This window comes from Pristis pectinata, chromosome 31, assembly GCF_009764475.1.
Source record: "Pristis pectinata isolate sPriPec2 chromosome 31, sPriPec2.1.pri, whole genome shotgun sequence".
Classification (NCBI taxonomy): Eukaryota; Metazoa; Chordata; class Chondrichthyes; order Rhinopristiformes; family Pristidae; genus Pristis; species Pristis pectinata.
The window spans coordinates 10,892,459-10,918,124 of record NC_067435.1 but is presented as its reverse complement, the minus strand read 5'-3'; the positions used below and the strand labels follow the sequence as shown (position 1 = coordinate 10,918,124).

The 25,666-nt window shown below is 40.8% G+C and overlaps 1 protein-coding gene across 1 annotated transcript in view; it reads left to right on the top strand.

The window, feature by feature from the left end:
* The window catches only part of LOC127585026 (PDZ domain-containing protein GIPC1-like), a 37,987-nt gene extending 12,611 nt beyond the window's left edge, over positions 1-25,376 (top strand). Inside the window, exons 4-6 of the mRNA XM_052042148.1 lie at positions 7,621-7,733; positions 12,364-12,445; positions 19,103-25,376. Of these exons, the coding sequence (XP_051898108.1) occupies positions 7,621-7,733; positions 12,364-12,445; positions 19,103-19,251 (344 nt within the window). The 3' untranslated portion in view covers positions 19,252-25,376. The remainder of the gene's footprint in view (positions 1-7,620; positions 7,734-12,363; positions 12,446-19,102) is intronic.
* The last annotated feature ends 290 nt before the right edge of the window (positions 25,377-25,666 follow it).

Sequence of the window (25,666 nt, the reverse complement as noted above, 5' to 3'; positions counted from 1 at the left end):
TCCGACAAAGATTCGGACACAAAACGTTGACTGCTTCCCATTCCACAGATGCTGCCTAACCTGTTGAGTTTTCCAGCATTTTCTGTTTTTGTGGCAGCAGTTCAGAGATGGTTTACTAGACTGATACCCGGAATGGGTGCGTTTACTTGTGAGGAAAAGTTGGCCAGGCCCAGTTTGTTTCTACTGGAGTTCAGAATAATGAGAGGGGACTTGATTGAAACATAAAATTAAGAGGTTTTGACAGGGTGGGTGTGGAGAGGATGTTTCCTTCGCTGGGACAATCTAGAACTAGGGATTTAAGTGATTGCCATTAAAGACACAGTGAAATCTTTTGAGGGTCATCTGTCTGGAGTTCTCTTCAAAGAATGGTAGAAGCTTTGTCTTTGAATAATTAAGGCAGAGCCTGATAGATTCTTATTAAGTAAGGGGATGAGAGGTTACCATGGATAGATGGTAATGCAGTTGATGTTACAGTTGGATCAACAGTGATTTTACTGAATAGTAGAGTAGGTTTAAAAGGCTAAGTGACCTACCCCTCCTAAATTCTCATGTTCGTATGTTAGTAACTTAAGTTTGAGTGGACTCGACAAGGCAAATACTTGAAGAATGCTTCTCTGGTGGAAAATCTAGAACTCGGAGGCATGGTCTCAGGATAAAGTGTCACCTATTTAAGACAGCTGGGGGAGAATTTGCTCTCTATGGATTATGGACTCTACCCCCAGTGTTGTATTCTGTTAAGTCTATTCAAAGTTGAAAGATTTTTGGTCTATAGAGAATTAACGATTATGGGGAGTAGGCAGGAAACAGCTGAGGCTAAGAGCATATCAGCCTTGATCTTATTGAATGAGGGAGCAGGCTTGGTTCATGTGGTGTGCTCCCACTATATAAGTGCAAGCTGCTATTTTTAGTCTAGTTGGAAACTGTCACCCCCTTCTAAAGGGGTGGGGAGGGTAGGGATTACGTACTCCCCATCGCCAACCTGCCCTAAAATGAGTTTATCTTTTCATTTAAGACCAGTTTCTTTTCACCTGTCTTCTGTTTGACTTGGGGTTGTAGAACTGGGGAAAACAAAATTCCCACCCCCACCCTGATCTGCCTTTTTGCATTCACTGCCTTGAAGTTACCTCGCAACATAACATTCCAGCCTATGATTCCTTCTACCTACCTACCTCTTTATATTGGTCAGCAGTATACCTTTCAATGCCATGCCACTCTGCTTAAGCAGTTAGGTTGATACAGAAGCTTCCATGGTGAATTCACTTCACTGTTTCCCGGGGAAATCTTTTGCACTCAAGCCTCCTGCAGAAATTGCAGGATCAACAAGGGTAGATGTGCACCTTCTGCTCACTACCATGCAAGTAAATGCATTTTAAAGTGACGGAATTGTGGGAAATAAAACACCTCTGCCTTCTGAAACCTGCCTGTTCCCTCAGCAAATCATGCAAGTGCATCCTCTTTGTGTTAGGCTGATCTTGCTCCAGATTTATCATCACCTTTAAGTGCTGCATAATAGTTGATCTGTCTCATCAGTAATGTGAAATCACGTCATCTTACAGCTCAGGCAGAGGTCGTTCTGCCTGTGCTGGTTCTTTTGAAGAATTCTCATTTTAGTCCAGCAGCCTTTTTCTTTCCTTGCATCCCACATTTTTTTTCCCCAACCTGCTTGTCTTTTTTAACAGGAAAAAAAATCTGGCGCCAATTAACTTCATACCTAATCAATTAAAATTTGGACAAATATTTATCCAATTCCCTTTTGAAAGTTCCTTTCAAATCTATTGCCATGTTCCAGATTTCATGCCTTGCTGCATTTAAAAACAAATCTGTTGTTGTTTTGATGAATACCATAAAAATTTTCTCCCCAGTGATGCTGACACATTGGCTTTCATAGCTCCTTTCACACCATTCCAACGTGGTTTACAACCAGTCAAATACTTGGTGTGGTCATTTGTAATGTAGGAAACTTGGCAACCATTTTGTGCACAAGATCCCACAAACAGCAATGTGATATTGACCAGATAATCTGATTTGGTGACATTTGAACGATAAATATTGGCCAGGACACCAGAGAGAGACTTCTTTATCCAGAAAAAGTGTAGCTGTCCACCTGAGGGATAAAGACTTGGTTTAGCATCTGAAAAATGGTGAAATACTCCCTAACTGCTTAACATTTTATGCTCAACTTGGAACTTCATCTTCTGAGATGGTTGTGAGTACTGTGTGCAGGGCTGCTGCTAGCAGCTGGTTCTGCAACTGCTAAGTAGGAAGGCTGGAACCTCTTCCTCTTTAAGTTGTTAACATACTTCACTTTATTTCCTTGCAGGCAATTTAAATGCCTTCCCTGGGCAGATATGGAACCCTTGGCCAGGGTTGAGGTGTTGTGGTTGGCTTTAAAGCCACATTGGGTTTAGTTGCTTGAGTCTGTCTTCATTATCTTGAGCTCCTGCCCTGAAATCATTCCCTTGTTCTGATCTTTGAACCAGGCTCTATTTAAACACCAGCCTCAATCAAGTTATCAGCTAAAAAAAAAATTGACACAGACCCAGCAGAAATATAAAATGCAACTGTCTTGTTAATTGTATAATAGTTCACCATTCCAACTCAAATACAACTCAACTTTTGAACTAAATCTCAGAATTCAAGTTGCATTCTAGAGATCTGAGCTCAAATGCAAAACTCCTGAAATGTGAGAGGGCATTGCCATTTTAGAAATGGTGCCTTTCAAATGAGGTGTTAAACTGAGGTACCGTCTACTCCTGTGGCTGTAAGAGATCTGAAGGTGTAATCTTGAAAAGCTGGGGAAGGGAGTTCCTTCTAGTGTCCCGTAATATTTATCATTCATTCTACATCACCAAGCTCTTATCTCATTGAGATTTTTGGGGATCTTGCTGTGTGTATGTAAAAGAAAAATAATAAAAAAAAATTTCTACATTACAACAGTGATTGCACTCTGCTGTTTGAGCAGAGGGGAAGATGTCTAGGTGAACCTGTTCGAGGGAGAAGGGGGATTAGTGACCAGAAGTATCCTGCTTGGGGTGAAGCAACCAGCCCTGTGACACCGGTTCAACACTCCGCAGGAGGCACTGTGGCTGTCAAGTAGGGGACAGGGCGACGAGCTGTCAGATAGCACCCAAGTCCACGGCTGCCCCCTTTTGATCTTTTACGACGGTGGTTTATTCACTGTTGCCGTGCAAGGAGCGTGGCACCCGACTTGTGCATAGCAAGATCCCACAAACTGCAATGCAATTACAATCAAAAATCATCTGATTTACATTGAACATAGAACAGTACAGCATAGGAACAGCCCTTTGGCCCATGAAGTGGTGCTGAACTAATTAAGCTAATGACACCTAATCCACAAGACCTGGGAACAGATTGGGCCATTTCAGCCCACCAAGTCTGCTCTGCCATTTGATCATGGCTGATTTATTATTCCCTCTCAATCCCATTCTCCTGCCTTCTCCCCATAATCTTTGCCCATACTAATCAATCTCTGCTTTAAATATACCCAATGACTTGGCCTCCACAGTCGTCTGTGGCAATGAATTCCAAGGATTCACTATCCTCCGGCTAAAGAAATTCCTCCTCATCTGTTTTAAAGGAACGTCCTTCTATTCGAGGCTGCCCTCTGGTCTTAGACTCTCCCACTACTGGAAACATCCTCTCCACGTGCACTCTATCCAGGCCTTTCAATATTCAGTAGGTTTCAATGAGATCCCCCCTCATCCTTCTAATCTCCAGCGAGTACAGGCCCAGAGCCATCAAATGCTTCTCGTATGTCAACCCTTTCATTTTCAGAATCATTTTTGTAAACCTCCTCTGGACCGTCTCCAACACCAGCAACCCTTCCTTAGATATGGGGCCCTAAACTGCTGTCAATACTCCAACTGTGGTCTGACAAATGTCTTATAAGGCCTCAGCATTACATCGTTGCTTTTATATTTGAGTCCCCTCAAAATGAAAGCTAACATTGCATTTGCCTTCTGTACTACCAACTCAACCTGCAAGTTAACCTTTAGGGAATCCTGCACCAGGACTCCCGAGTCCCTTTGCACCTCTGATTTCACTCCATTTTAAAAAAAATAGTCTACGCCTTTATTCCTTCTACCGAAGTGCATGACTGTACACTTCCCAACCTGTCCAAGTCCTTCTGCAGACTCCCTGCTTCCTCAACACTACCTGCCCCTCTTTGTATCATCCGCAAACTTGGCCACAAAGCCATCGATTCCGTCATCCATATCATTAACGTATAAGACGAAAAGTAGCAGACCCAACACCGACCCTTGTGGAATACCATGAGTCACGGACAGCCAACCAGGAAATGCTCCCTTTATTTCCACTCTTTGCCTTCTGCCAGTCAGCCAAACTTCTATCCACGCTGGTACCTTTCCTGTAATACCTTGTGCTTCTACCTTGTTTAGCAGCCTCGTGTGCAGCACCTTGTCAAAAGCCTTCCGAATATTTAAGTAAACAACATCCACTGACTCTCCTTTGTCTATTCTGCCTGTTACTTCCTCAAGGAATTCCAGTAGATTTGTCAGGCAAGATCTCCCCTTCAGGAAACCATGCTGACTTTGGCCTATTTTATCATGTGTTTCCAAGTACCCCGAAACCTCATCCCTGACTCTAACATCCTACCAACCACTGAAGTCAAGCTAACTGGCCTATAATTTCCTGTCTTTTGCCTCCCTCCCTTAAAGAGTGGAGTGACATTTGTGATTTTTCCAGTCCTCTGGAACCATTCCTGAATCTCGTGATTCTTGAAAAATTACTGCTACTGCCTCCATAATCTCTTTGGCTACCTTCTAATTTCTTCTCATCCCTTCTGCCTGCACGTGGTCCATTCTCTGCACATCCATGAGCCTATCTAAGAGCCTCTTAAACACCTCTATCGTGTCTGCCTCCATCAGTACCCCTGGCAGTGCATTCCAGTCACCCACCACTTTTGTGATGGGATTTCAAATAGTGACATGGGATCTTTTGTTTAACTGAGAGATCGGATGGGGCATTTGATTAACGCCCCATCTGTAAGAACTCAGCAGCCCTGGTACTGAGAGCATCAGCCACAGTTATGTGCGCAAGTCTGTGGAAGGTGAATGTGGCTGTCTTGTAAGTAGAACTAGAATGCGAGTTAACTGATTTGGGATCCTGAACTAACCTTGCGAGGCACAACATGACAGGAATTCCTGTATATTTTGTTTTTGGTGAACCCAATGTGTTGTTTCTTTCTGATGCCGGCACTATCCAGAACTGCCACTAGATGGTAATATAGCATAGATAGAGGGAACTACAGTTCTCTGTGGAGAAGCCTTCCAGCAGCAACAACACTAAAAGTAACTAGGATATCATTGGTTAATAATCAGCCTTTTAAAATTTCTCTCATTTCTGCATGTATCTTGTGTCTGTGTCTCTATTGTAGTAAGGCATTAGAAAATTTCAAGGGTAAAAAAGGTGCAATTGAAACAAATCTTGTGTGTTCAGTTACCCACGTAGTTTACCAAATCACATCATGGACCAGAGTAAAGTTCTGTAATCATCTCTCGAAGTCTGTGCGCCAACACAAAAGCTGGATTGCTCATTAGTCAGCATCTGCTACAAGTGAAAGACACCCCAAGTGTGCAGTTATCAAACAAAATTTTATGATAAGACAGATGGTCAAAAGTTTGGTCAATGGCTTAGGTTTTAAGGAGAGGTGGAAAGGATTGTTAGGAGGGGTATCAGTACTTGGGGCTGGAAACACTGGTGTCAGTGATGAAAGGAAAAGCTTTTGCACATTTCCAATTGCCAGAATTGGAGGAGCTCAGTGGGATTGGGTTCTGTCTATGTCATTGGCATGCACCCTTTTTAATCCCTAATGATGGCTGAGACTAGGAAGGTGAGCAAAATGGCCTCATCTGCTGGCTGCCAAGCAACATATTACTTAGTCAAGACCAGAAACGCAAGAGAACCATGAATAGGAGTGTAGGCAGTTAGCACATCAATCAGAACAGGATTCCACAAAAACACAAAAATGCTGAGATCTTTTCCAGCATCTGCAGTCTTATTTTCTTTCTGCATTCTTGTCCCCATCCAATGATTAATGATCAGTCCAGTTTTAGTGTTGAGGCTCAGACTAGAAAGAGGAAGAGTGATAACAGAACTTTACCCTTGTCGGTGATTGTGGTAAGTAGCTGAAACCTTAAGAGAGTTTGCATTTCAATAGCATCTCTTACTTAGAATACTCCAAAGTGCTTCACAGTGAATTAAGTATATTTTTGATGTTGGTCCCTGCTGTCACATAGAGGGAATTGTGATTGAACCTATGTAGGTAGTCTGTGTATCATTGTTATGAGCTAAACTAAGTCTTGGCTGAGAGCAAACAATTTGTCTATTATGTATGTCATTAATCGTTATTGTGTATGTAGCTATTGCTGCATTTATTGCTGGTCAAATCAGGTTAATGTGGGTCAGAACTTGGATGTGTTTATGCTGTTGAAAACTACATGGACTCTAAAATCACTAGGCGGGGTGGGGGGGGGGGGTGGTTTGTGAGGGGAGAAATTAAATTTGTTTTTATCATTTCACGTCCTGATTAGAATGTGTTCTCTGTGGAACTCCATAGAGCAGCTTACCTTTTTAAAATCACTTCTGCTTTATAGTGAGTAACAATTGTTTGACCAAGTTTTAGTGGGGGGTGCAATATTATTGAAATATTTACAATGATTTGAGATTACTTCCAATCTTGTGCTTGACCGTTTGAAATTAGTCAGCTACTGTCTAAATTCTAATTTGAACTGGAACGCATTCACTGATCATCCCTGTCTGGCTGACCTAAATTGGCTCCTGGTCTGGGATTGTCCTGCTATTAATTTTCTCATCCTTGTTTTCAAATCTCTCCACTGGACCCTTCCCATCTAAGTCTGCCCTGTCCCAGAACCATTGAGATTTGCACTCTTTTGGCTTGATTGCTTGCAGATTTAATCACTCCATCATTGGTGGCTCTGCCTTCAATGGCTAAGGCTCCTAACTCTAGAATTTATTTCATTAACTCCTCTGTCTTTCTCTTTTTCCCTTTAATGTTCTTTAAAGGCTATCTTTTTGACCAAACTCTCAATCACCTAATCTAACATCTCCAAGTGTGTCTCAATGTCAAATTTTATCTGGTAACATTTCCATGAAACACCTTGTTTAATGTTGAAGATGTAAGTGTGAGAATTTTGTACTTAATGCCTTCATGTGTAACAAGCCAGCTTTTTTTTACTTGATGGTAACCCCTTTTCCTCAATCCCCAGCTTCCTTTTATCAGCGGCATTTAACTGCATTACCTAATCAGCAAGTGGCTATCAACAGATGTGTTCATCCACAAGATCAAATCAGTGAACTAACTGCAAAGTCATTGAACTGAAATTTCAACTGTCTTTCTCCACAGGTGTCACCTACCCTACTTGGAATCCTCCGAGCATTTTTGTAATTTGTCTATATAATTATCAGGTACTCATTCTGAGTTTTGACATGCGGTGGAGGATTGAACTAGTTTGGAAGAGTTCTGGCCTGGAGTATTCCCAACTTTATGGACCTTCCCAAGGACCAAACTGTTGTCTGTTTTGATGCCTGACACTGATCATCATTCACCTCTTCTTACAGACATGATAAGTCAGCGTTCCAAAGGGGGAAAATCTGCTTCAAGTGGGCAACTGGGTACTGGAAAAGGCACACTGCGTCTACGGGCAAAAGGGGTAGCCACTGTGGAAGAAGAGGTAGGCTGTTTTATGTTGACAGTTTTGAAATGACTTGGGTACCCCCACCAAAATTGATGCTGTCCTTTCAGTTGCCCAGAACCTTTGAGTTCTTCCCTAAAATCTCTATGACTCTACCTGCAGCTCCTTTTGAGATTTCCATTAAAACTTATTTTTCTTGTCTAAATTTTTGGTCGCCTCTAATATCTCTTTTATATAGCTTGATGTGAATTCTTTAGTAGGTAGCAGTCCCTGTGAATTATCTTGGGGCATTGTGTAGCAAAACAAAGGTGCTATGGAAAGGCAAGTTATTTTAATATAAACTCAGTTCCTAGAGGTGAAATGTCTGCTGTGGGTTAACACAACTACCCTGCCACTGTAGCGAAAGGAACAACATAGGAAGCAAATGGATTTGAAATATTCTGTTCCTGTGGCTGCATGTAAACCCTTTGAGTGGTTGGTTGTTTGCATGCTGGTATCAGGATAACACAGGCTTATGGTACAGATTGAATGTTGTGATAAGAAGGGTGTCCCATAAATAGATCATCAGTGAAGAATAGAATGTACTCATTCCTTGTGTTCTTTATAGCTGCAAGCAAGTATTATGTGGAAGCACTTTTTTATTGTTCTATGTTGCTCTAGGATGAAAAGTATCAATTGTTTTGAGAAATTAAATTAAATGTCTCCCGATGACTTTCAGTGACAATTTACCAAAATGAGCAATCAATTAAAATTCCACTGTATAAGGTCAGTCTACAAAGAGAGTGAGAGAGGAATCTTGGAGTCGAGGGCTGTAGGGGGAATAGTAGGGAGAAGGGCCAGAATTAGTTAACCTGCATGGGGGTGGATTGTCCTCAGCCGCTGTGGCAAGGCTCTGTTACGACGTGGTCAGCTATTTAGGGGCTAGTAGAGGAGTTTCAATCAATGCTGACACTGGTTGGTTTGGTTTATTATTGTCATATATACTGCAATACGGTGAAAAGCTTTTATTTGCATGCCATCCAGACCGATTCACACCATACATAATACACTGAGAAGACAAGAAAAAATGCTGCATATACAGTTAAAGGAAGTGGAGGTAGATTTAAAGTGCCAGGGCCGTGAAGTAGATTGAGAAATCAAGAGTTCATCTTTATCTATAAGAGGTCTGTTCAAGAACCTTATAACAGTGGGATAGAAGCTGACCTTGAGCCTGGTGCACGTGTTCTCAAGCTTTTATTTTCTGCCCGATGGAAGGGGGGAGAAGAAAGAATGACTGGGGTGGGAGGGGTCTTTGATTATGTTGGCTGCTTTCCCAAGGCAGTGGGAAGTGTAGACTGAGTCCATGGAGGGGAGGCTGGTTTTCATGATCGGATCAACTTTACAGTGATTGGGGAAGGAAATCCAAATCAAGACGATAGAAACAAAGTCAGGATGTTTACCAGTGATGTCAAAAAACACTTCTCACAAAAGGGAACTGGAAAGCTGGAGCGCTTACTGTCCTTCATCCCCTCCTGGTCACGAGTGTGGTTGAGACCAGATTGAGGAGAGAGAGGTCAATTAATTTTAGAGGTGAGATTTTGTTGGGGTAATGATTATGGAGCAGATTCACTTGGATCTAATTGTTGGAAGTGATATGAAAGGCTGAATGGTTGCCTCCAATTTGTGTTTCTCAGTATGAGATAAGGCAGAGTTAGGCTACGGTGCACTTAATTTAATAATCATTGTGGCTATTACATGAATGGTACATGCAAGTATTTGTGAAGGCATCCAAGTCTAGTTTTAGTTGCAAAGGCACTTGAGATGTCTGTAATTAGGAAAGCTGAGCTCTTGGCATTTGTACACACTGGGTTAGTATGGAGATGGCCCCAGGTGGGCTGTGCCATTGGTTGAGTCCAAGGGTGAACATTGTGAAGTCATTCAGTAATATCTGGCCGGACTTTTTTACCTACCGCAAATGGCTTAGCACATTGCCTACAGATCACTGTCTGGCTGTGATGTTGGTCTGCTATGCTGAGCAAATTATTCCCTCCTCATCCAAGCCAGGCAAAAAGTCCTGAGAAAGTGTGGGCATTGATCCTTACTGGGTGGGTACTTGCATTGAGTTAATGCATTAATAAAATACAATATGATTAACTTTTTAAAAAAGAATTATAGTAAAACTCTTATCTGCTATCTGACTATTTGGAAATAATGGTTCGGCATCCGTCACACCAGGTCCACTCGCTGGGGCCCAGGCTTCTGTGCTCCCCCTTAAGCTTGGTTTGTTGGAAAATTTATTGGAGTACTGAATAATTTTTTTAAAAAGTGAATTAGAAGTGTATCAGGGTATAAATAGGGATATCACCTAATAGTCCAGAAAATTGGCACCACCAATGTTCTGAGCATGCGAGATTATCAGAGTTCTAGAGAAGCAAAGGACTGCTGATGCTGGAATCTGTGCACACTCCCAGCATCTTGTATTTTTAAATTGGAGTTTTACTGTACATAGAATCAATGTGTTACTTTGTTCAGTTGGATTTTGCCACTGTTTATAGCGCACAAGCTGCCTCCATTTGAAAGTGTCTCTTCCCTCTCAGCCCCTAAATATCTCCATTAGATTTACACTGTCTATTTGAAAACTTATTCTAATTAAAATTTTGTGGCTCCTGCATGCAGTCAGATTTTCCTTTTTATTTTGGTTTAGTCAATTCTTGTATCATCTCACATCTTGAGACTTGTACCCACATGCTTGGCTCTGTTGTTGAACTCCACTGAAATCAAAACAACGTAGGTGATTAAAAATACTGTTAGTCATTCAGCAGTTTTAGTTTGTAACCCAGATTGGAAAGGTCATGGCATGGAAGGAAGCCATTTGGCCCATTGTATTGGCTCAATGCCAGATGGTCTCACTCCCCTGCCCTATTCTTCAGTTACATGTGAATGCTAAGATTGAAACATCCTTCGCTATGCCTCCAGCATTTTATTCCAAATTTTAATCACCCACTGCATGTACATATGCATATTTATATGATAAAACATTTTCTTTCCTTTTGCCACTTTCCTCTGGTTCTTGAGACTGCTAATGAGAATAGTTTTTCTCTACTCTGTCTAGACACTTGTGATTTTGAATATCTCTGTCAGATCTCCTCAGTCTCTGGCTTCTCCAGTCTATTTATGCAACTGAAGTCCCTCACTCCTTTTCAATCTTTTTATTAAATTTCAAATTAATACACATAACAATAGTGATTATATGCATGGTGCAAAGAGATCGGGATTACAGTAGTAACAATTGACATATATTTTATTCCCTGTGTTTGTATATAATCTGAACCTCCTAATCTCTTAGTAAGTGAACATGATACAAAAAATTTTGAAAAGAAATTTGATTATGTGAAAACAGAACCCCAAAATCAAAAAAATAAAAGCAAACAAAATTTCAAATAAAAAAAACTGGACTGTTATTTCAGTTTTTAAAAAAAAGCATTATGTTGTTGGCTCCGCTCCTCTATATTCAAATAGAAGGTTATCAAAAGGGATTCAAAAAAGGTCTGCTTACATCATATGGAAATACTGAATAAATGGGCTCCAAATTTCCTCAAATTTAAGTGAAGGATTAACAGTACCACTCCTAATTTTTTCTAAGTTTACACATGTTATAGTTTGAGAAAACCATTGAAATGTGGTAGGAGAAGTCCCTCATTCCTGGAATCATTCTAGTAAATCTCTTCTGCACCCTGTTTAGGACCTTCACATTCTACGGATCCTCTTTCAAATAGAGCATGTATATCCACCAATGGATTCTCAGTGCATTGTTCATGTTTTTTTTAGTTTTCAGCATTTAGGTGAAGGGCAGAGTATACTTCTGCTACCTTGCAATTTTAGGACACTGTATTTTGGGAGTGGGGTTGAGGCAAGAAAGGATTGCATTTATATCTTGCCTTCTGTGGCTTGAGAACATCCCAAAGCAATTTGGTCAATTAAATATCTTGAAATGTAGTCTCTGCTGCAGCTTTAGATATTGTGGCAATGAATTTGTGCAAGCTAGCTCCTACTCACAATGGTGTGAAACTAGCCCAATCTTTGTTTTGATGAAAGCAAACGGGCCAGGCAGCATCTGTAGAGAGGGTTCAATTCTGTTTTCTCTCTACTGGGTATTGCCAGCATTTTCAGTTTTATTTTGGATTTCCAGTGGTTCTGCTTTTGGATTGTGTTTTGTGATTTTTTTTCTTTTTGGTTGGGGAATAGACATCGGATAGGACACCAGAAATCCCCTGCTCTCCTGGTAACACCACAGCATCTCGTGCTACTTTAGAGGGCAGAGGAGTCTTTGGTTTAACATTCGTCTAACAGTGGGTCAACAAATCAGGATTGGCAAACATCACACAGCATTATCTTGTGAATTCTGGTGGGTTTTTGTGTAGCATTTCAGAAGCATAATACAGATGATTGGGGGCATAGGGTGAAAAATTGTGAGCTGTCACAAATCGGTGTTTGGTTGCCTTTGAGGGAAATGAATAGGGATGTAGCTTTTCCTGGGTGGGGAGCAAATTAGTGACCAAGTTTCCTTCATCCTTTCATTATCAGGTATGTAATTAGATTGTTTTCCCTAAAAAAAATTGGCTTGTATTTCCTGTTTTCTGACATTTGGTCTTGTTTGTTGACTTGCTGATCCTATCCATTTTTATCTCAGCCATCAGCATTTGAAGAGAAAGCCATTGAGAAAGTGGATGACCTGCTGGAAAGTTACATGGGAATTCGGGATACTGAGCTAGGTGAGTAAAACATCCCCCTACCCCAGTAAGATAATTTAGTACCTTACGAGAGTTAAATGTCAAACTGCTTCTCCTGTTAATTACTTTGGTATGGTGATTTGTGGCACGAGTACATATTATAGCCACATGTTTTTTGTTTTTCCCTTGTTACCGTTGGATGTTATTCAATATCAATACCCCAACACATTTTTAATTCACATTTTTTTTAGATCTTGCACAGCATTACAACAAATTTTCCAGGGAATTTTAAGGGGAGTGCAGGAAACATGATCCTGGTCAGTTTAAAGAGTGGCAACCAGGGGGCCCCAGTGGGAGCGGAGTGTGGCAAACATTGTCCAGTGAGGCAGATCTCAACGTTGAGATTTCCAAATATTGGCTGTTCAGTTGTCCTGATGCAGTTATGTTCACTAATTTTGCAAAAAGTTCAAAGGCAGTTGTGGGGTAGCTAAGGGGCGATAAGATATTCAAAACTATTTCACAGGTAAGTTGAGTTCATCTCAATGCTGTGGGACCTTGATTTGAGAATAGATCAGACTGGCATACTTCCGAAAGCATTTTAAAACTGGATGGGTACCTGTGTCAGTCTGGCAGTTTCATTGTCACTATTACTGAGACTTGTCTTAATTCCAGATTTATTTAATTAACGGAATTTAAATTCCCTAGCTGATGTGGTGGGATTTGAAATCCAGATGATGTATTTCCCATCTATTGGTATAACCATTACCCTACAACCTGAATTATGCTTCCTACAGATTCCTCTGCAGCCTTGTTCTACAATCAACATCTGCAAACTCCCACAACTCCGTCCCTTCTCACTGCTCCTTGCAGCTCTGAATAATTGTTCTGTTCACTTTCCCAGCATATCCCCCCTCCCCTCCCCCCCCCAAAGTACTTCACAGTAATTCCTCCATCTCCACAAGCTGTGAAGAACTTTCCACTGCCTCAGTTTGGGCTCTCATCCAAAAACCCCTCCAATCCAATCTAAATTTGACTCCCGCCTGTAGTGGTGCTGCTGTCTCAGTGCAGTAAATGTGTGTGGTCGTTGCAAATTCTGTCTCTGGTGTTCAGCTGCTCCTTGTTTTGGGGAGTTGCTGTGAGCTGAACATTAGCTGAGATGTCTGCAAAAGGATCTTGCTAATTCCACTGCATTGTAACCTGCCGAATGTGCAAAATGGGTCATTTGCATTTCTGTCATTGTGATCGTGTTGATAGTCATCTAGCACTCTGATGCAGTGATGTTCAATAACTTTGCAAAAGATTCGAAGGTGTTGGTGGGGTAGGTGAGGGGAAACTATCTGGCTAAGATGTTCAGTATTTTATCTATTAAAGCTTACACTTCGAGATGAATATAGACAAGGGAATTTTGTGACTTGAGCAGATATAGTTTGTCTTGTATGTTTCTTGATGGATAACAGACTAACATTTCACAATTCTTGCTTTTCTACATTATCTAACATTGAGTGCTGTAATCTGGATTCATCATTATATTTAGAGTGCCATTAGTATTTGTGTTTTTGGGAATGAAACCTCAACTTTTTATTTTAAAATTCATAACTTGCTTATTTTGAAGGAGAGATGTGCAATGTGTTTTGCACATTTCCCCTCTGACTGCGTGGGTTTTCCCGTTTCCTCCCTCATCTCAAAGCTCTGATTGTAGGTTAATTAGCTACCTTAAATTATCCCAAGTGTAGGTGGATGGTAGGAGAACCAGGGTGGAGTTTGTGGGTGTGTGTGAGAGAATAGGTAATAAGGAAATTAATGGGCAATGTGAAGGTCCTGAGAACCAGCATAAACTCGATTGGGGCCAATAGCCTCCTGTGGCTTAAGGAATTAAATATGAAATCTTTTGTGTTGGCACTGAGATCCCCAGAACAATATGGTTTATTTTTTAAATGCTATCACAAATTATTTGCGCCAGGGTGGGGGCAATTATGTATAACTTTTGACAAGCTAACCCATTAGCCTTGACATCTGTGCATTGGAGTGATGTTGCATTATATGGTTTGTTATCACTAAATGACTTTCACAGCAAATTACTTTGAGGTGTACTGGCTATTGTGCAGCAGCCAACCTTCGTACACCCTAGGTTCAAAAAACACAGGACTGTTATCTGGATTCATAACCTCCCACTTGCTAGAACGCTGGCCAAAACACCAGAAGAACTACCAGCTCAGCAGCTAATTGTGCTGTGGGATTTTAAACCTTCAACTGAACCACAATGTACAAGCTTAACATTCCATTTCAAGGGTGCCACCTGAAGAGAACCATAGACTGAAGTGAAAAATAACTCTAGGGGGCTGGAAATCCATAATAAAAATAGACGATGCAGGAAATCTAAGCGGGTCAGACAGCATCGATGGAAAGAGAGTTGATGTTTCCCAATTGAAGACCCTTCGTCAGAGCTGTAGATAATGTGCTCCTTTGCTAAAGTTGTATTTGAGCATTCGGCCTTCTGATTTGAGATTATTACCAAGTCAAGAAGGATAACTTGTGCTTTATATAACCTTTTAATGTAGTTTTATAAACATCCTAAGGTACTATGTAGGAATGTTATTTTTAAGAAATTGATCTGAATGTTTCTAATATTTCCCGGTTTTTCTGAAGATCAGTGTTTGGGCAAAAACAGTTGATATTTTAGGTCAGTTACCTCAACCTAAAACGTTAATGGTGAGTCTCTCTGTCCAAGATTCTGCTCAACCAGCTAACTATTTTCTGTTTCATTTTGGATTTTCAGCATATGCAGTGTTTTGCTTGGGGCGGGTGAGCAAAAGTATGGTGAATTCAAAGAGGAGAGGAAGGGGCAGAAGAAGTTTAGGGAGGAAATCCCAGAGTCTGTGGGCTCAGTGGATCAAGGCACAGCTGCCAACAGAGGATTAAATTGTGAGATCAGCAAGAGGTTAAAACTGAAGTAGCTCAAGGGTCTTGAGGTTATGGGGTTTGGAGGGGAACCAACTGAGGAGAAAAGGAGAGAATTATAACTAATTCAGCCAGCGTGTGCACTTGTGAATGCAATTTTGGAGATGTATTGGAGGATTGCTGGACACAGAGGTTAGAGGAAGGGAGACCTAAAAATCAAGCTATTAATGAGGTAGGAAAATCATCCAGACACTTGTAATTATTACTTACAATTTTTTTTGCTTTTGAGGGTCAGACAAGTGCCTAGCTGGGATAAAATTGTGGGAAAACACAAATTTGGTTAGTTTCCTTGTGGCTCATGAAAGCTGGTCACTTTCCCAATTACTTCCAAGCCGAGCTTGTGGTTTTGTATCTAACAATAGAGTATTTGATTTTTGATTTGCAGACCGAACATAGAAGCATTGTACCTTTTGGATTTTGGACATGTTTTTTAAAAAAAAACTTTTTTTAAATTTTAGGATCAGCCCTGTGACTTAAGCTACAATTGTATGTTGTTATTCTATCTGTCCCTGTTCCCAATCTCCATTTGTTCCCCAAAGTGCTCATCTTGGAAGTTCCTGGGTTCTAGCTTTGCCTTGACTTCTCACCTGTGCCAGAGGCGAGATGGTTGATTGTTGTAGGCAAGGCAGTTCAGCCAGTCTGGTGGGAATGTTGGAGCTCTACCAATAAATTACCCAGTCTGAGTATCTTTGAGATCAGTCACTGGACAGTTAAAGTCTATTTTATTGTCATATTGCACTTGTGCATACACGTACTTGGGCATGAAAAACTTGCATCAGCATCACGTAAGCAGCATTTGCAAGAAAAAAATTAAACATTATACACAATTTTTACAAGAAAACACAATACGGACAAAGTCAATTTTTGTGCAGAGCGGTCATAGTGTTGCTAAACTGTGGTGATTAGGGTTTCACTGGTTGATTCAAGACTGAATGGTTGAAAGAAAGTAGCTGTTCTTGAACCTGGTGGTGTGGGACTTCAGGCTTCTGTACCTCCTGCCCAATGGTAGCTGTGAGAAGATGGTATGGCCTGGATGGTGGGGATCCCTGATAGATGTTGCCTTCCTGAGGCAGTGCCTCCTACAGATACTACCGATGGTGGGGAGGGATGTGCCCATGATGTATTGGGCTGAGTCCACTACTCTCTGCAGCTTCTTGTATTCCTGTGCATTCGAATTGCCGTACCAGACCATGATGCAACCAGTCAGGATACTTTCATCAGTACATCTGGAGAACTTTGTTAGTGTTTGGAGACAAACCAAACCAAACCTCTTTGACCTCCTAAGAAAGTAAAGACACTGGTGTGCTTTCCTTGTGATGCATCAATGTACTGGGCCCTGGACAGGTCATCTGATAAGTTAACACCCGAGAATTTAAAGCTGCTGACTCTCTCCACTGCCAATCCCCCAATGTAGACTGGTGCACGTTTGCCCTCCTTTTCCCCTTCTTGAAGTCAACAATCAGCTCTTTGGTTTTGCAGTCATCTGAGACCAAGCTGGTCAGGGATGGTGAGGGGCATGTCTAGAGTAATATAAAATGTGCAAAAGTCCTTATTAACTGCACTCCTACAGAAACGAGTAATGCTAGCATTGATTAATTACTTTTTTTGTACTTAAGAGCAAGTTATGATTTGGAATTTAGCAAAATAATGTTTTTTTTAAAGTAGGGAGAAAGAGTTGGGACAAATGGTTGACGGTAATCAACTTGCAGAGAAGGGAATGACATAACTAGAAGCTCGGTATCAAGTTTTTGAACTTTTTGTATAGAGTGTGGTTTAAGACCATAAGACATAGGAGCAGAATTGGGCCATTTGGCCTATCGAGTCTGCTCTGCCATTCGATCACGGTTGATTTTATTTTTCCCTCTCAACCCCATTCTCCTGCCTTCTCTCCATAACCTTTGACACCCTCACTAATCAAGAAACTATCAACCTCCCTCCACAGCCGTCCATGGCAATGAATTCCACAGATTCACCATCCTCTGGCTAAAGAAATTCTTCCTCATCTCTGTTCTAAAGGGATGTCCTTTAATTCTGAGGCTGTATCTTCTGGTCCTAGACTCCCCCACTACTGAAAACCTCCTCTCTCCATGTCCACTCTATCCAGGCCTTTCAATATTCGGTAGGTTCCATTGAGATCCCTCCCTCCACATCCTTCTAAACTCCAGTGAGTATAGGCCCAGAGCCATCAAATGCTCCTTGCATGTTGACTGTTTCATACCTGGGATCATTCTCGTAAACCACCTCTGAACCCTCTCCAACGATGGCACATCCTCCCTTGGGTATGGGGCGCAAAACTGCTCACAGTACTCCAAATGTGGTCTGACCAATGCCTTATAAAGCCTCACCATTACATCCTTTCTTTTATATTCTAATCCTCTCGAAATGAATGCTGACATTGCATTTGCCTTCCTTACTACTGATTCACCCTGTAAGTTAACCTTTAGGGAATCCTGCACTAGGATTGGGAAGCTTTTAAAAACCAACAAAAGGCAACAAAAAAAGCAGTAAGGGGAGAAAAGATGAAATATGAAGGTAAGCTAGCCAATAATATAAAAGAGGATACCAAAAGTTCTTTCAGAAAAACTAAGAGTAAAAGGGAGGCAAGAGTGGATGTCGGACCACTGGAAAATGACGCTGGAGAGGGAGTGATGGGGAACAAAGAAATGGCAGATGAATTGAATAAGTATTTTGTGTCAGTCTTCACTGTGGAAAACACCAGCAACAAGCCAGAAATGCAGCTACAACATATCAACTTTGAGCCTGAGTTCCTCGAGCAACTAACACTTGCTGCAGATGTTGTCACCAGAAACCACAATGGGGTCCACTAGCTCCCATGTCATGCAGCTCCAACGCATCACTGAAGGATGGGCACGCAGCAGATGAAATGTAACTCCAGTTTTCTCTCCCTCTAACAACCCTCGTTAACATATCAACCAGACTGCTTATTCCCATGGTGATATTTAAAGTGGAGGTTTATTTAAAAAGGCTTCTAGTTCCTTAATTTCTTCCCTTTATCCTGGAAGGTTAAGTGCTAAAGTGCATGTATTTTAAATGGGAAATTGTATTTTTGCAGGCAGCAGAGAGTTTGAATAGTTACTTTTGGAAAAACCTCTTATGTGAATCAAAAAATAAACATGGTCATTTGAATGGGAGCAAATATTATGAAAACTGCCCTGGGGACATTATTTACAAGAAAATTCATCAAAACAGGATATGATTGTATCAAGCTGTTACATAGTTTATTTTACTGTAAAATGCATTCAGTGCTATCAGCTCCCATCGATGGCTCACTCCATCTCTGTATATCCCAACCCACAAGCCTCTTGAGATTTCTGTGCTCTCGCTTATAGTCTCATTCATTCCGGTCACTATCATGTGCTGTGCGTTCATCCACCAAAGCCTAACCTCTGGAATTCCTCCCTCAGCCACTTTTCTCTCTTTCCATGGCATGCTGCTTAAAACCTACCTCTCTTAACCAATAGTTCAGTTAATATCCTAAAATATTGGTCTCCAGGTTTGTTAGATGATATATTTGCAAAATGTGCTCACCCATTTCTTTATTAAAGGTGTTTGTACAAATATTTTTGACTGTTCTCTCAGCAATTGAGTGGGGATGAAACCTCCAGTAATTGGTAGCAGGGAGGGAGGAGGGGTAATGGTTGGTTTGTATTGGCAACGTGGCTTGGGTTTGTAGATATCAATGTTCAGACTTTGCTCATCCACCTCTGCCTTGTTTTACAGCTGCTACTATGGTGGACCTGGGCAAGAACCGGAAGAATCCAGATGAGTTTGCACAGGCACTTGACGAGGACCTTGGCGACTTTGCATTTCCTGACGAGTTTGTCTTCGATGTTTGGGGTGCAATTGGAGACGCAAAAGCTGGCCGATGATTGTCAAAGGCCAGTTGCAAGGACTTCAAGCTCAATAGAAGCGTCATTGAAAAATATTTATATAGAGAAAATATGCTAATAATTTTAGAACTTTGGGTGCTGGGTTACTTTTTACAAACATTTCTGAGTGGTTTTATACGGTTGCATCGACCAATAATTGTTTCTAGACTACATCTGTTTATGTAGGGAGGTACATGTGGCGCTTAGGTGCTAAACTGTGGCGTGCTGCTGGAGTCTGCAAAGTGGATTTTTGAGAGCATTTTTCTGTGACAATTATGCAAATGTTATTAATATATTTTTACAGGTGTGCTAATGAGAATCAATTTTTTTGGGGGGGGGGTGGTGGTGCGGGGGCGGGGGGTAGATGTGGAGGGAAAAAATCTCTCAAGGTTTGAATTCCAGCCAGGTTTTGTAGGCTGCAGATTTAAAAAAAAATGTTTGAGCTCAACAGTAAGGCACTGGTTCCTAACCTTAGAATGAAGTCACACCTGTTCACAGTTGCTGAAATAGGCACCCACCCACAAAGGCCTGATGTCACAGCCTCTACTTTTAAGGAAATGGGGTTGTTCTGGGGATTCCTGGGGGCTGCCAGTAGCCTTGCACCTGGAGTTGCTAGTGCACCTAGCATATTTTTATTTATTACTTGTGAACTTTTTAATTAAATTACCTCAATGTTATTAAAGCCTTTCTGTAACTGTCAGTGCTCCTCTGACACAAGAGAGGTCCTGCAGTCTAATCTGGGACCACTGCACTAAGGGAATGCTTCTTTCACTGAAACACTTGATATATCTTAACTTTCTTAACTGGTACTTTATATTTTTGTCTGTACTGATTTTTCTACTTTCAGATGCCAAGCATTGGTGTCTTTCAGGCTGAGAATTGGGAAGCAGCACTCTTGGCGAAGGCAGGGAAAGGCTTGTATCATTCTCCCCCATCTCTTGCAAGGTGTTTCACTTGCAAAATTATGAGTTGCAAGAAATGCTTTGGCACTATTTTTGCTTGTGAAATAAACTAATGCTGTTTTAAACAGTAGATTAGAAGAGAGGACTATGGAATTCCATCAAGCATTACCACTGATTGCTCTACAGTCCCTTGGCACTATTGGTTTTTAACCCATTTGAGATGTCATTAGAGCTTGAATTGTAATATTGGGTCTATGAAATATTCATATGGTTTCTAGTCAAATGGAATGAAAGTACCCAGTGTCACAGTTGTGACCTTCCAGCCTAAATAGTGCCTGTGGTGAATTCTCTTGAAAGAGCTGGTATGTTTCGCAGCCTCAAGCTGTCCCAAAGCACTTTACAGCCAACTAATACTTCTTAAGTGCAACCACAATTGTAATGAAGCAGACAGACTGCACACAGTAAAAATCCCACAAACAGCAATGTGATGATGTCTTGTGATATTGGCTGAGGATTAAATGTCATCCATGATAGTGGACAGGACTCCCCCTACAGTGCCGAGGGATCTTTTGTCTGCATAGTTTGGGTTTAATGTGGAGGTCTTCTGATGCTGCTAGATGTTACGTGACTATAAATTCAGAGCATAGCGGTACAATATTCTCTGGTTATTATATATCATATGTAAGCTGAATAAGCATATTTACTTAAATCGTCTTTGTTATGTGTACAGTAGGTCAGGACATGGTGACTCACTAGGTTGATCACTGCACAGTAAAGTAAAAGCAAAAAGAAACTGCAAGTGCTGCAAATCTGAAATAAAACAGAGCACTCAGCTGATCAGGCAATATCTGTGGAAAGAAGCTGTTAACATTTCAGATTTCAGATCCTTCATCGGAAACTGAACATGTTGCATCGTTCTGGACTCTTGAATTCTCCAACTTTAGATCACTTGTTCTTTCTGTCTGTTAGAACCATCAATTTCTGTTGGTTGTTCATGTGATTTTTTTTAGCTCTGTTTCTCTCTACTTCAGTATAGTCTGATCAGCTGGACGTGTTCCACAGCCCCGCTATTAGTAACGCAGCACAATGTGCCACATTTACTTGTTTGGTTACACCCTTTCAGTGATGATCCCTTTTGTTCTTCCCATCTCTCCCCCACCTCTACTACTAAAATCCAACTTGTTTTCTCTTTTTCCCAGTTCTAGCTGTTTCTCTTTCCACAGTTGCTGCCTGACTTGCTGAGTGTTTCCAGCATTTTCTATTTTTAATTAATGATTGCATTGTCTCTTTCTGATTTGTGCATGACTTCATCTCAAGTGATTGACTCCATGCTGTTGCCTTTCTGGAAAGAAAAGCTACATTATCAAGTTACTTAATCCAGTTTATCTTCCTTTAGTTCATTATCTGGTCCAAACAATACTTCATAAATTTAAAACTTCTCCCTGTAAACTTTTTTAAAGAAAATATTGCGTGTGGAAAACCTGGTGGTGACCAGCAGTAGAAATTAAATCCATTGCACTGTCAGAGTAACTAAGCCGAACCTACAGAAATAAATAGAATGATATGGTACTGGATGTGGCCATTTGGCCCATTGTGCACATACTAACTCTTTAAAAGAGCTCTACTGTCATTGTCATTGCCCTGCTGTTTCCCTGTACCCCTGCAAAATTTTCTTCCCTTTTCAAATATTTATCCAGTTCATTTTTGAAGTTCTATTGAATCTGCTTTGACCACCTTTTTGGACTTGACTTCCAGATTGCAATTTGTGATTTTTTTTTCTTTTAACTTCATCCTCTGATATTTGAGCCTGTAGGCAATGGAAATATTTCCTTCAAGTCAACCCCTTAAGATTTTGACTGCCTGTCAAGCATGCTCCATCTTTGAGTAATGTCTGGAAAGAGATGAATTAAAGCATTTAAAACAAATATATTAAATACTTTTACCAAACACTTAACTGGGATTGAAAAGCAGAAAATCCAGAAGCTGCGTCTAAAATAAAAGCAAACAATACTGAAATATTAACTCTTCTCCCTCCAAAGATACTACCTGATCCAAGTATTTCCAGCATTGTTGCTTTAATTAGACTTTTTGTAAAGGTTTGTGGGAGGAGCTTATGAGGATGTAATTGATTTATTATTGTCACATGTACCCAGATACAGCGAAAGACTTTGCATGCCATCCATACAGATCCTTCCAGACAAGTACATTGAGGTAGTAAAAAGAGAAAAGCAATATCAGAATGCAGAATAAAGTGCTATAATTACATTTGCAGAGAAAGTGTAGTGCAGGTAAACAAATAAGGTGCAAGGGCCACAACAAGGTAGGTTGAGAGATCGAGAATCTTTTCATTGTACAAGAGGTCCATTCAAGAGTCTGATAACAGTGGGATAGAAGCTGTCCTTGAGCCTGGTGGCATGTGTTTTCAAGCTTTTGTATCTTCTGCCTGATGGAGAGTGACCAAGGTGGGGGAAGGGGTGTGTGTGCTTGAATATGTTGGCTGCTTCCCCAAGGCAGTGGGAAGTGTAGACAGAATCATTGGAGGGGAGGCTGGCTTTGGTGATGGGCTGGGCTGTATCCACAATAATGTGCAGTTAGCCTTAACAGGTTCAGCAGCAGTTTGAAGAAATGTTTCCTCAGCCTAATTAGCTGGTTTGGATTTTCTTCTTGCTCCCTTCCTAGGTAGGGGGGGATGTTGGGCTGTACCTTAGCATTTAAAGAGTTAAAATACAAAAGATTTGCTGATGGGTCATGTTGAGCACCAAGTATTTTTGTGAAGGGATATGTAATAAAGTTCTGGAATGTGATTTTAAAATTAATTACTTATTTGGAAAGCCTTCAAGTAAATTCTTCAAGCTGGGCTCAACAGTTCACAGTAATAGTTTAAATTTACAACATTGAAGTCCATATGGTCAACAGTCAACTGTGTCCTGCCTTTGTTGAATTGAAGGAACAATCCAATTGGTTCCCTGCTCTTTCCACCAAACTCTGCAAATATTTTCGAGTGGTTATCTATTTTTTCAGAAATTCCTGTTTAATCTGTTTCCACTGGTCTTGTAAGGCAGTGCATTCCAGACCATAACTTGCTATTTAAAATAAATAAATTCTCACCCCATTACTTTGAGCACTTAAATGAAAATTCTTCTGGTTACTGATACTCTGTTTCTCCTTATTTACTTTTATCAAAACTATTTATAATCTTCAATGCTTTTAAATCAATCCCTTCTCTGCTCAAAGGAGAGCAACTCTAGTTTTCTCTGCCTCCATGTAATTTTAGCCCCTGCTGCCTGTTGTAATTATCGAGTCTCACAACTAAACAGATACTTGCAAACGGGAGCAAGGTGCCTGAGTTTGAGCAGCAATTTTGGCATCCAGTTATATTATCAACATGCACACTAATAACCATTCCTTTTGTCAATAGTCATGTTTGTTGTTAAATACAGAATAGATAAATCTTATCCAATTTTTCAATGTGGTAGAATTTCACTGAGCATTTTGCCCCTTCTGTTGTCTCCTCCCTTCCCCTTGGAGTGCTGCTATCAGAATTGTATACAATTAAAAGAATTTGTACAAAGTTAGCTATCAACACTAAATGTTTTGTTGTATTTATATTTTTTGATTCTAATGCACTTCTCACTTTGTAGCTGTCTGTAATACACAATATGCTGCACATGACGGCTCTGTAGTCAACCATGAGAACTAGCTATGACCACCAGTCTCTCTCCACAGCCCATTTATTAAAATCCTTGACTAACCAATAACAGTTGTATGGTATGTAGTTTAGTACTGGTATTTAGATGCTTACAAGTTTAGATCATGGCTACATTTGCAGATCCTTGTGCTGGGGCGCAAACAGCAAATCTGCCTGATTTGCTTCATGTTCCTGTGGAAGCCCATCATCTGACCTTGCCCCATTCCATGTCAACATCTGTGCATCCCACATCTTGGAGAAAGCACAGCTTTTGAGATGAGGAATTTTGTGCTATTTTTCCAGGTTCCCTCCACTGAGTTGGATATCTACAGCATGTTGTCCCTGGAAGTGGAGAAGACCCCTCTTTCTATAGCACCTTTTTTATCTGCTGTTCTTGTCACTTTTGCAGGAAAGTTGCTATTGTGATGTAGAAAAATCAGCTGATCAGTGCATAGTGTGAGTTGCTCAAACAGCAAATAAGCTAAGCATTTGGTTCATGTGTTCTGATGATATTGGCTGAAGGCTAAATGTTGGCCAGAACACAGGGAGAACTTGCTACTTGAGTGTTGTGGAATCTCGGTGTACTGTATTACAGTTTAGTGTGGTTGAAACATGGCACAGTTGTGCAGTAGGTAGTGCTGCTGCCCCACAGCTCCAGAGACCCAGGTTCGATCCTGACCTTGGGTGCTTGGTATGACTGTGGTTGCCTCCCACATTGTAGATTGTTGATCAGTGATGTGGGTGTCAGGAGAATCAGACAAAGTTGGATATGAACAAGAGTAGATTACAGGGAAATAAGAGGGGAATGGGAATTCTGAGAGAGCTACCATGATCTTGACAGGCTGAAAGGTTTCCTATTGTCAAAAGGACAATATGGAAAATATGATGCCCGTGGTGAAGCAGTGCTTCTGTATATGTTGTACGTTGAAGATCTGGAGTGAGACTTGAAGACTGTTCTCTGGCCAACACTAAGCTAAAGCTGACACTTGGTTACTCAGGACAAGAGCAGGCCATTTAGCCCTTGTAGTCATTTCTGTTAATGATCTAAATAACCTGAGCCAAGAATAGTTTTTACATTGCTAATATAATGCTGGTACATTATCACAAAAATGAAACTTGTCACTGTATAATGAAGTTGCAGTTTGCTCTGTTGGTGAGCTGCAGATTTTCTGCTATTTTTATGGACAGGTGTATGTGGTTGGTAGCAGCACTTGGTAAAGGATTACCTCGGCACTTTATAACTCCTTGCCTCCTGTTGCCTTTTCAGATTTTAGGGTTGTCGTGAATTATGTTCTCTCTAATTTTCAAAGCTCTTGTTACAAAAGTTTTGCTATTTGGCAGCTTGCAGTAACTGTTTGCTTTGGTCTGGGTGTGTAGTTAAGGGTGGCCATGTTTGCACTCATGGTCGTTGGCAGTATAATGATGGGGAGAAAACCTGAGATCTGGGCAAAGTCTTTGGTTTGAGACATAATGACTGAAATGTGTTCATGTTGGATTGTTTTAACTTCAATGCACATTAAATGAATTATTTTCTACTGCATTTGTAGTATTTTTTTGCAGTTCCTAACCTTGCATGAGTTGTCAGGTAAAGGTGACACCAAACTGAAGGCCTTGATATTTTTGTTTTAAGCCCACCCTTGCTCCCCCCAACAATTCTCTGCCAATAAAGTTAATAAGGTATTGAGGACTTCATTAGTTTACTGTCATAGTGTCATGCAGCATGGAATCGGGTCCTTTGGCCAATCTAGTTCATGCTGACCAAGATTCCTGCCCACATTTGGCCCATATCCTTCCTAACCCTTTCCTATTCATGTACCTGTCCAAG